Source organism: Phyllostomus discolor, chromosome 1 (assembly GCF_004126475.2).
Source record: "Phyllostomus discolor isolate MPI-MPIP mPhyDis1 chromosome 1, mPhyDis1.pri.v3, whole genome shotgun sequence".
NCBI lineage: Eukaryota > Metazoa > Chordata > Mammalia > Chiroptera > Phyllostomidae > Phyllostomus > Phyllostomus discolor.
The window spans coordinates 59,808,355-59,820,547 of NC_040903.2; the positions used below are offsets into that span (position 1 = coordinate 59,808,355).

Genomic DNA, 12,193 nt, shown 5'->3' on the forward strand with positions numbered 1-12,193 from the left:
GTAAATATTTTAAGTAACTAATGAAATAGAAAGATAAACTTAGAAATTCAAACCTTTTAAAGAGAATTTATAAATGGCTTCACATGCTTTGGCCTATATTTCTTCTTCTGGAGAATTAAGCATTAATAACACAGTTGCTACATTTTTGCTTTCAGTTGTTAATGGAGAAAACTGAGATACAGAGAGAAAAATATCAAGTTCACTTTTGAGCTTTAAAAGCACATAAAAAATGAATGGTGTATTAAGACTTCAAAAATAACAGAATCTTCCAAAAGGACATGGTCACTGCCAATTAAGTGCATTGTAAAGTTTTATTTAAAAAAACATTTCTAATACAGAGATAGCTATCACCACCACAGCTCTGGAGTGGAAAGGGCAAAGCATTTTGGGATCTGACAGATTTGGTCTCTCAATTTAGCCAGGTGGAATCAGGCAAGTTACTTAAGCCACCACAGTTTCAGTCTCCTTTTCTGTAATGGGTATAATAATGCCCTTCTCAAAGGATTAAGGAGAGAATTAGAGATCATGTATGTAAAGCACTGAGCACATTGTCTGGCACATAATAGATACGCACTGGATGACATATGTCAGTATAATTCTTAATCAATACACAAGAATCCTATTGGATGCTCTGACAGTCTCAATACTCAGTACTTGCTTTCTGACCACTACATTCTTTCTGGGAAAACAGCAATTATGTATGTAAAACAATTTAAAGTAATAGAAAACAACATATAAAAATGTAAAATTGAATAAAATCTGGAACAGATGAAATGGTAATACAGTATGAAGACAAGTATAAGGCCCTGGTCTGGTGGCTCAGTTGTTTGGAGCATCATCCCATACACCAAAATGTTGTGGGTTCGATCCCCAGTCTGGACACATACCTAGGTTTCAGGTTCGATCCACAGTCAGGGTGTGTACAGAAGGTAACTGATTAATGTTTCTCTCTTTCCCCTTCCCCCTCTCTTTAAAATCAATAAACATATCCTTGGGTGAAGATTTTTTTAAATCAGTAAAGATTTAAAAAGAAAAAGAAGAAAATAAGACTCTAAGGAGACTTGCCCCCTGATTTGAGACCTTGAGAACTCGAATGCAGCTGAGATGAACAGTAACACACTCATGACACCTGCAGACTCTCTCTATCAAGGAGAAAGTAAATTATTACACTATTTTCTTCCATTTCCAGAGACTGGTGGAGGAGGGAGTTCTGTTTGAGTTAAAGAAAAAAAATTGAATTTCAAAGCGTTAGCTGGTTCTTTGTGTTGGCTCTTTCTAAATGGGCAGCTTATTGTGTTCTGGGATACAACAAAAATTGGTGCTCGGTTATAGGTAGAGGATGGAGAGACAGATCACTCTGAAGAAGGAAGCATAATTGTGTGAGGCTGGAAGAGTGAAGAAGACAGAGAAGACGGCAGTAAGCAATGACCTGAAAGGACATGGCTGGGATAAAAATTTCTCCTGGAGGGGAAATAGCTGTTGGATTTTAGGGAAGCATTACCTAACATCCAAATTAAAGCTGTTGTTCGTGTACATCTAACTTTATACTGGAATCTATAGGAATTACATAAGTCACGTTGTTCATTCTCAAGTCTCTTAGACTCTTTTTGGAGAGACAAATCCTCAGTCAAAGTCTGCCCTACACACCATGCTGGAGGCACTTGTAGGTTTCCAGTGACATGTCCAGTGAGGAAAACTACAGCTTCCAGCAGAGCCCAGAGCGATAGCTAGAACGCTGCCTGCAACTGATCAGCAGAACATGAGAACTTTTAAGGGAGAACTTCTGGAAGTATTGGGGGATTGAGGCGTGAGAACTATTTTATCTAGGTGTTAAAGGGTAGCCCCGAATGCCAGAAGACTTGGGGTCATCTGGGTTACAAATGTGGCTTACTGACTACCCCTTTTTTAATCTGAAAAGTTAGGGAGTTGGGTTACGTCTCTTAGATCTCTTCCAGATATAAAATTCTAGAATTCTACGAATTACAAAAACATATGGCAGAGATAATAAATGTTGTGATGAGCAAGGGGAATTAATATGAACTGGGGTCCATGGAGGTGGTAGAATTTTAGATATGATTTGAAAAATGGATAAAATAGAGCAGGTTGAGATAAGGAGAAAGGATATTTAACAGGGAAAACAATACTGGAAAGGTTTAAAATAGGAATGAATGTATTTATGGTGATAAAATAAGAGCTTGACTAAATAGAAAATATACACTAGAAAGCAGAAATAAAATTGAATAATAAGGAACGATGAAGTCTCAGCAAATTACCTAAACCCTTCCTTCAACCAACTTTCTATTAAGGATAATCAACAATTTTCAGAGGGAAAAGAATTGTGACACTAGAGATTATATTCACAGACTCAATAGGTGTATCAACTGTATGCTCAAGTTACTTAGCAAATAGTCTAGCCAGAACTGGGGGGACAAAAGATAAAAACAATAGGGGTAGACTGATGCAGTAAAATATATATTGTAGTTAAACTGAATGATACTGATGTTGTGAATCATAATGTAATTCTTAAAAAAGGATTCCTGAAGTAATAATAACACATTATAAGAAAAAAAAAAGCTAGGTTCTAGGTTTGTTCAACGAAACTCAGGTAAAGGTAATTTTTGGCAAAGAGAGTAGGATGTTACCTGGTTATTACTTATTTTTTATATTAATAGAAAAATGTAGGTTTAGATATGTGTATTTAAAGGCTTCAGATGAGTAGTAGAAGTTCCAAATTACAAAACAAAGGGTTAACAAAAAGTTGCTCAACTCAGATAAAAAAATACAAAAAAATACACCATAAAATATAGCAAAAAACAAAAAACAAAAGAAAAACAAAAAACTTATTGTAAAACAATAGTAATAAAATCAAAGGTATCAATAATCAAAATGAACATCAAGAGGGTAAATAAACTTTATTAAGATTGTCAGATTGGGGCCATTCACACTTCTGGCCAAGATGAAGGCATAAGTAGATACACTCTGTCTCCACACACAACCTAAAGAAGGACAACAAATTTCAAAATGAAAACAACCAGAAATGCCAGAAAATTGAACTGTATGGAAGTCTGACAACCAAGGAGTTAAATAAGAAACATTCACCCAGACCAGTAGGAGGGGCAGAGACCGGCAGCCACGGTGGAAAGGACCTGCAGCAAAGCGGTAGCTGGAGGACCAGGCAAAGCAGCAGCTGACAGAGCAAGTGGTCCCACATTTGTGTGTGAATAAACCGAAAAGAACATCTGAAGAGTGAAACAGACCATGCAATCCAGGGCTCCAGCATGGGAAAATAAAGCCTCAAAACCTCTGACTGGAAAAACCTGTGGGGATTGAGGCAGCAGGAGAAACTCCCAGCCTCACAGGAAAGTCCACTGGAGAGACCCACAGGGTCCTAGAACCTACACAAACCCACTCACCTGGGAATCAGCACCAGAAGTAGCAGAGGAACCAGCTCTTGTGAGTAGCAGAGGAAATGACTGAAAGCCAGCTGACAGTGGAGCAAGTAGCCTTGTTCCCTCTCAGACATCTCCCCCACATTTAGTGCCACAATGCAGCCAGTGGGTTGCCCCACCCTGGTGAATACTTAAGGCTCCACCCCTTATGTACCAGGCATGCTGAGACAAAAAATATATATATGTATATATATATCCCAAGTGAAAAAACATTCAAAGCACCAGATAAAGTACAACTAAGTGATGAAGAGATAGCCAATCTATCAGATACACAATTCAAAAACCACTGGTAATCAGGATGTTCACGGAAATGGTTGAGTATGGACACAAAATAGAGGGAAAAGTGAAAGCTGTGAAAAGTGGAATAAAGGAAAATGTACAGGGAACCAACAGTGAAGGGAAGGAAACCAGGACTCAAATCAAGGGATTGGACCAGTAGAAAGAAATAAACATTCAACCAGAACAGAATGAAGAAACAAGAATTCAAAAAATGAGGAAAGGCTCAGGAACCTCTGGGACAATTTTAAGTGTCCCAATGTCCAAATCATAGGCATGCCAGAAGGAGAAGAGGAAGAGCTAGAAATCGAAAACAATGAAGGAGAACTTCCCTAATCTGGCAAAGGAAATAGACTTCTAGGAAGTCCAGGAAGTTCAGAGAATCCCCAAAAAGTTGGACTCAAGAAAGCACACACCAAGTCACATCATAATTACATTACCCAAGATTAAAGATAAGGAGATAATCTTAAAAGCAGCAAGAGAAAAGGAGACAGTTACCTACAAAGGAGTTCCCAGAAGACTATCAGTTGATTTCTCAAAAGAAAGCTGCAGGCAAAAAGGAGCTGGAAAGAAGTATTCAAGTCATGAAAACCAAGGTCCTACAACCTACATCACTACATCCAGCAAAGCTATAATTTAGAATGGAAGGGCAGATAAAATGCTTCCCAGATTAGGTCAAGTTAAAGGAGTTCATCTTCAGCAAGCTCTTATTATATGAAATGTTAAAGGGACTTATCTAAGAATAAGAAGATTATCAAAAATACGAACAGTAAAATGACAACAAACTCACAACTATCAACAATCAAACCTAAAAAAAACAAAAATTGAAACAAAAACGAACTAAGCAAACAACTAGAACAGGAACAGATTCACGGAACTAGAGATCACATGGAGGGTTATCAGTGTGGAGGGAGAGGGGGAAGAATGAGGAAAAGGTACAGGGAATAAGAAGCTACAAAATAGACAGGGGGAGGTTAAGGATAGTATGGGAAATGGAGGAGCCAAAGAACTTATATGTATGACCCATGGACATGGACTAAGGTGGGGGAATGCTGGTGGGAGAGGGTACAGAGCAAAGGGGAATAAAGGGAGAAAAAATGGGACAACTATAACAGCATAATCAATAAAATATATTTTAAAAATCTTTCAGATTGGGTTAAAAAGCAAAATCTACTCTTTAAAAAATATTGGCTGATATTTCCTCACCTGGATCTTTCAGAATACAATTCCTCTCTGACCAAGATACAGAACATTTCTATCACCCCTGAATATTTCCTCACATTCCTTCCCCAAAACCCTCCCAGAAAGATAAATATTATTCTGACATTTAAAATCAGCACTTAGTTTTTCGTGTTCTTGAACTTCATATAAATGGAATCACACAACATTCATTCTTTCATATCCACCTTCTGTAGATCAGCACACTGTCTTTGAGATCCACCCATATTTGGGTTTTACTAAGTCATACTTTTTATGGCTGTATGGTATTCCATTGTATATCTGCAATGTATATATTGTATATAGCTGCAATGAATATCTCTTATTCATGTCTTTTTGTGGATATATGTCTTCATTTTTCTTGGGCATACACTGAGGAATAAAATTGATGAGTCATAAGGTAAACATATATTTACCTTTCACAGTTATAGTTGAACAGTTTTCTAAAGCGTTTTTATCAAGTTACATTCCCACCAGCTATGAATAAGAGTTCCACATTCTTACCAATGCTTGGTACTATCAGTCTTTTTAATTTGCCTTTCTATGGCTCTTTTGTGATATTTTAAATCCATCTGCTTTTCATAGTTGTCATAGTGAGGAAATGCTCTAATGCTACCCACCACTAGTATATCCTGCCCAGAAGCAGAAAGGTTCCCATTACTTTTTAAAGTTCTCTTCTGTCTCTTCAACTTGATTCTGACTCAGTAGCATCCACCTATCCCTTACCTTTGTCTTCTGCTACTATGCTTGATATCCCACCAATTTTTCTTTGCCTACTCACTTTGTCTTCTTAGCCAACTCTGCCTTCTTAGCAGACACAATGTTCAGACTTTAAGTGTTTCTTGGTAGCCAACCAGCACATGCTGAAAGATACAGTTTCATCATTCAGCTACTCCCATCACAGCTATCCTTCAGTTCCACTGAGATCCCCATCCATTTACTCCCTCTACTTTCTCGTCACCAGCTTTCTCATTGTTTCATTTCTTATGCTACTCAGGTTTTATTACCTACTATTTTAATAACACTCCTGCCAAACCCTAACTCTCCCTGTCTCTATATCTTTTCATCAAATCTATTTTACAAAACCCAAGCCATAAATGAACACTAGTATTTGCTTTCTTTGCATTTTACCCAATCATCCCTTTCAGAGTCAAAAATCTTATGAACTATTTACTTTTCTTCATTTTCCCACTCCAACCTCCTGGTGAACATGTGACTTTCACCCTCATCAAGTCACCAAAGTAGTTCTCACTAAGGTCATCATCAGTGATCCCCATGCCGCCTACCACGTCTTGATAGTTTTATTTTATTTCTAGAGAATTAAAGTAATAAAATAATGTTTAAAATTATAGAAGCATATTATGGTTTATTTAATAGCCAAATCTCCATATTTCTGGCTATGTTCTCTATTACTTTTTATTCATGATAGTTTGGGTAATAAAAGTCTTTGAGCTTTCTTTTCTTTCCCACAGCTACTTTCCTCAGGATATCTATAAAATAGCACTTAACACACTGCACTGTCTCTTAGTTTTACATGTTCACTTCAGTATGTTTTACCATAATTTAGTCAGTTGTTCAGTCCAAGAACCTTGAAACATGTCAGCTCCTCTCTTTCTCACACCCCACATATAATCCATCAGCAAATTCCATCAAATCTACCTTCAGCCTGTGTCCTCACTCTGGCCACTTCTCAGCTTGTCCACAGTTACCCCTGGTCCTAGCTTTCTGTCTGTAATAGCCTCTAAATTGCTCTTCCCGTTTTTACTCTTCTTTCACATTGTAGCTAGAATGGTCTTTTTGTTGTTGTTCTTTTAATGTAATTTTATTTTATTTTTTTCCCATTACCATTTATTTCCCCATGACCCCTCCTCCCCCCAATTACCACACTGTTGTCCATGATCACGAGTTCTTTCTGTTTTTCTTTTTTGCTCAGCCCCTCCACCGCCTCAACCTCTACCCTCAGGGCTGTCAGCCTGCTCTATATCTATGAGTCTGTCTCTATTTCGCTTGTTATTCAGTTTGTTCATTTTAAAAAAAAGAACTTATAAAACTTAACACCAAAAAAAATAAGCAATCTAATTTAAAAATGGGCAATAGACCTGAATAGACACTTTTCTAAAGACGACATACAGATGGCCAATAGACATATGAAAAGATGCTCATGTCACTAATCATCAGAGAAATGCAAATGAAAACCACAATGAGATATCACCACATACCTGTCAGAATGGCTATCATCAATAAATCAACAAACAATGTTGGTGAAGATGCAGAGAAAAGGGAACCCTTGTGCACCATTGGTGGGAATGCAGATCAGTGTAATCACAATGGAAAACAGTTTGGAGTTACCTCAAAAAATTAAAAATGGAACTGCCTTTTGACCCAGTGATTCCACTTTTTGGAATTTACCCAAAGAAATCTGAAACACTAATTCTAGAGAATATGTGCACTTCTATGTTCATTGCAGCATTGTTTACAATACCTAAGATGTAGAAGCAGCCCAAGTGTCCATCAATAGATGAGTGGATAAAACAACTATGGGACATTTACACAATGGAATACTACTTGGCCATAAAAAAGAAAATTTTACCCTTTGAGACAGCATGGATGGACCTGAAAACATTATGCTAAATGAATTAAGCCAGTCAGAGAAAACACAAGTACCATATGATTTGGCTCATAAGTAGAATCTATTTTTTTGTTTTAAATATAACTTAGTTATTGCTACTCTTCTACTTGTAACCTTCCAGTGGATACCCCTTTTTGCACATTAGGGGAAAAAATCCAACCTCCATAACATAGCCTAAAAGGTCCTATATAACCCTACCACCCCACCACCTTGGTGACACAGCTCCCAATTCCTTGCTTACTAGTCACCAGGCACACCAACCTCCTTGGCCTTCCTCAAACACATGAAATCAAACTTTAGTTATTGCTCTCCACCGGGACACTGTCAGCCAGATATTGGTATAGCAGATTTCTGCATTCCATTTAAGTCTTTCTCAAATGTGACCCTCCTGGGAAGGCTTGCCCTAAAGTAGATCCTTTGGATAGCAATGCAGATCCTATTACTCTCCATCCTGCCTCCTACTTTTTCTGGATGGATCTTATCACTACCTGAATTATATTATTATTTGTTAATTGATTGTTTCCCCAACTAGAATGGGTGCTGCCCTGAGGCCTGAACTTCATTTTGTTCTCACGTATATGCCCAAGATGTAGAACAATATTGGTCCAACAAATGAATGAATTTTTTCAGGCAAAGAACTATGCTTTTCTCTTTCTCCAATACCTAGAATAAATCTTGGGCATGGAAACTCAACAAACATCCATAAAGTGCCTCTGGAAACTTCTTTTTTATGATTCTGACCTAAAGTGCCTTAGCTGTGTGTTGTCTGTTGGTGTAAGGAGAGAAGTTTCTCAAGATTCACTGAACCATCAATGGGCTGCTCTAGGAATACATTCTCCCACTGAAATTGGATGCAAAACTTTTTGCATGCATATTTGTGGGGAGAGGGTCCATAGTTCCCATCCTACCCTCGTAAAGCCCCTTGCCCCTGTGTCAAACCCCTGAGAATCACAGCCTTGGATCAGCTTTACTGCTTAGGATAGTTTCCCTAGCATTCTGGCAGATTACCTTCTCCATCAATCCCCATTCACAACAAATTTCCCTTCCATTTTAGAACTCTCACTTCAGAGTCCACTGACATTTCAATACGTTTATAGCTGATTTTAGAAGGATGTGAATAAATCTTCTATGTTGAAACATGGATATGTCATGACCTCCACAGAATGACTACAATTCTCAAAGCAGTAGAGTACATGAAAATACACTTAAACGGCAACAATAGTATGTACTTTTCATCCTTTTTTAAGGGTTTAGAAAACACTTCAGTATTTTTCCATCCTTGTTAAGGAAAAGGTAATCTGGTGTCTGAGAAGCTCGAAGCGAAGACTGGACTGCAAGTGTTTGCACTGAAGAGCTGTTGAAGGAGGAGGAACACCAATGTCTGGCAGAGAGGGAAGCTTGGCATGACATTTGTTTCTCCTGCAGAGCCTACAGCATCATAATAATTTTTTATTTAAAAAGGCACTGAGAATAAAATGATAGGTCTAACACAACTAAATAAATAATACTGCATTGTAATTACATATCCCATCTGCTTTCCTGTGAGAAACAATCAGTTACCAACAAGCTGGCTGTGAAATTATAATTTCACGCTCTGAGCAAAATAAATGATGAACCAAAATTATTTACAAAGAGAAAAGGAGAAAGGGCAACCATTTTGGTTAAGTTGTGAACTTCAAGCTCAGTCAATCAGAGAGGCCATAGGCTTACAGGGACGCTTTTATATGTCTGTGGGAAAACAACGTTGTCTAGAACAGCGCTGTCCGACAGAGCTCCAGTGGTGGAAATGCTGAGTCTGCGTTCTCCAGCGGCAGTCACAGCCACAGGTGACACCTGAGCACTTGAAGTGTAACTAATGTGACAAAGGAAATGATTTTTTTATTTTTCAATTAATTTTAATTAACATAAGTTTAGTTATTATAAATTTAAATTTAAACAATCACATGTGGCTAGTTGCTGCATTAGCACAAGTCTAAAGAACACAAAGATACAAAGTTGAACAGAGTGACAAGTACATAAATCATGACGGCTAAATGATTTTTACAGTGCTGGTAAGTCCAAATAAAAGGCTTTTTTAAATTTTTATTGGAAGGTATGGACCACATCACTGGTCTCAGATCATAAGGAACCAATTACACAGGAAAAGAGAAACAGATACAGAAGGAAGTAGACTGTACCACTCTAGTAAGAACTTTTAGTAGAGACTACATAGCAGTTAAAATATGCTAAAATATTTCTTTTTAGACAGAGGGGAGGGGTGGGAGAAAGAGAGGGAGAGAAACACCAATGTGATTGCCTGACACACTCCCCAAGGGGACCTGGCCTGCAACCCAGGCATGTGCCCCAACTGGGAATCAAAGCAGCAACCCTTTGGTTCACAGGCCAGAGCTCAATCCACTGAGCCACACCAGCCAGGGATTTAGTATATGTCTTATCCATGGTGGATTATCTGTGATGAAGGAGAAAGATTGGAAAATAAGTCCCTATGATGCTTCCTTTCTAGAAAAAGTCTGTGGCATTTTTGGCAGTCTCTGACAAAGAGTTAAAGGTTGAGTTGTGAGGCTGATGAAGAAGGTTCTGGATAAACAAGCCCCAGGAGACATCCCAGTCTTCTAAAGAACTGGGTTTGGTTGCCCAGGTGAGGGAGGAGGTTCTACTATTGTGTGTTGCTCTGATTCAATACTCACCGGGCTTAGATTCCCACAAGCACTTAACTAGGGAGAGAAGTTGCTGACCCATTAACATAAATGTTCAGTTGATACTTAATCATTGATATTCCAGAGCCAGGTAATAGCCTTTTGTGAGGTTAGATACTGTGATTTATCCACTGAAGCTCAATTGCCTCTGAAATACTGAGAGAATAAAATTGCCATGCTCATAAACTCAGAGACCTGACCATGAATCATGACAGTTATACACTAGGCCTCCAGGAATTTCAGTGGATCACCTGCCTCCTTCTACAGTTCTGCAGAATGATGGACAGAGCCTTAACTATGTCATTAATGATGACAGCACTGAGTTCTTAACTGGTGCCAGGCACTGTCCTAAGGGTCCTGTATTGATCTAACCTCTCCTCACCTCTATGAGTGGGTATTAAATGGTTATCCTGTGAAGCACACAGCCTTACATCCTCACCAGGTATACAGAGGTTAAGAAATTTGCCTCAGATCATGGATAATGGGTGATAGATGGAGTAAGAATTCAGACTCTGGCAGTTAACTCCAGAGCCTTACTCTTAGTTGCTGAATATCTTGCCTTATACTAAATATCACCTTCTAAGGTCATTTCTGCTAGTAATTTTTAATGCAATCATTCCACAGGAAGTTTGCCTTGTGTTATAGCATCACAAACAGCCTTTCAGTCAGACATGGAAATAATTGGGGCAGGCAGAATATAGTTGTATTGGTTATTTAAGCCATATCTTCCTATAGCCATCTTCCTAGCTAGTGTTCCCTTTTATGAGAAGGAACGGAGATCAGTAAACCATATATGCACGTATTATTGTATGTTTTGAAAAGAAGGATATTAAGAAAAACAAAGAGAGCTTTTTGTTTTAACCATATCACCAAACATCCTTCTCTCTGTCCCTATTATTACCCATTTTAGCCAGCAGACGAAAGACTAATGAAAATAAAAATCTCTGACATGCACTAAAATGTTCATGGCTGCACAATGTATAATATCCCAAATGGGAAACCACTCAAAATGCCTGTCAGTACTAGAATGGACAGGTAAACTGAAGTATTTTCATACATGGAAACATTATACAGCAATAAAAAGTCTAATTATACACAACAGTATGGCTAAATCTCAATAATGCACTGTTGGACAGAAGTCAGGCAAAAGAGAACACAACTATGGTTCCATTTACACGTTACAGATACCGGCCCCACCACATGATGATGGTGGAGTCCTTGGGGGCCCGGAGGGGTTGCTGGAAAACTGCTCGTGTCTTGTTTTTTGATCTGGGTGCTGGTTACATGGGTGTGTTCATTGTCCAAAAACTAAGTGAGCTGTATCTTTTTGTGTACTTTTCTGTATGTATATTTCAATAAAAAGTTTATAAATGGGGGAAATAAAAATCTTTAGAAGTACTGTTTTCAGGAAATATGTAAGTACAAAACTACCATTAGTTGATACAGAAAAATTTATTTCTCAAGCACTTATGTATCCCCTTTTTAAATCTAGTTTTCATTTATACTTTGTACATCAAGCCTTGCCTAGACTTTGAAGATGTATACCTTGTAAAATATTCCAACTTCAGATACCTTAAATGGTAGCATACTGTTTTAAAGTACAGAATTTACAAGATAGAAGAATGATTAGGTATTTTAATACTACTCTGTCAACTTTTTAGCATAAAGTCAGAATAGGGGAAAGGTGGAGAGACGCTTGGGAGAAGTAGTAGCCTGGGGCCATTGGTAATTGCTACACTGCCTTTGGCTGCCCACAGGGCTGCTGTGAACTGAGGAGGCGGAGCTAGACTTTGTTAAAGCTGGGACTGGGATGGCGTCTCAAGTCTCCATGTGTCTCCCCAAGGATCAGGATACAGAGGACAATAGCAGTGAAGCATGATAAAATTACAAAAAGTCTCTTAGACAAATATATCCATTGATTAATA

General features: G+C 38.2%; 1 protein-coding gene across 1 annotated transcript in view; it reads right to left on the bottom strand.

The window, feature by feature from the left end:
- ARMC3 (armadillo repeat containing 3) overlaps positions 1-6,220 on the bottom strand; it is a 61,780-nt gene extending 55,560 nt beyond the window's left edge. The window contains 1 exon segment of the mRNA XM_028506223.1: positions 6,118-6,220. Within this exon segment, the coding sequence (XP_028362024.1) occupies positions 6,118-6,220 (103 nt within the window).
- Between the last annotated feature and the right edge of the window lie 5,973 nt (positions 6,221-12,193).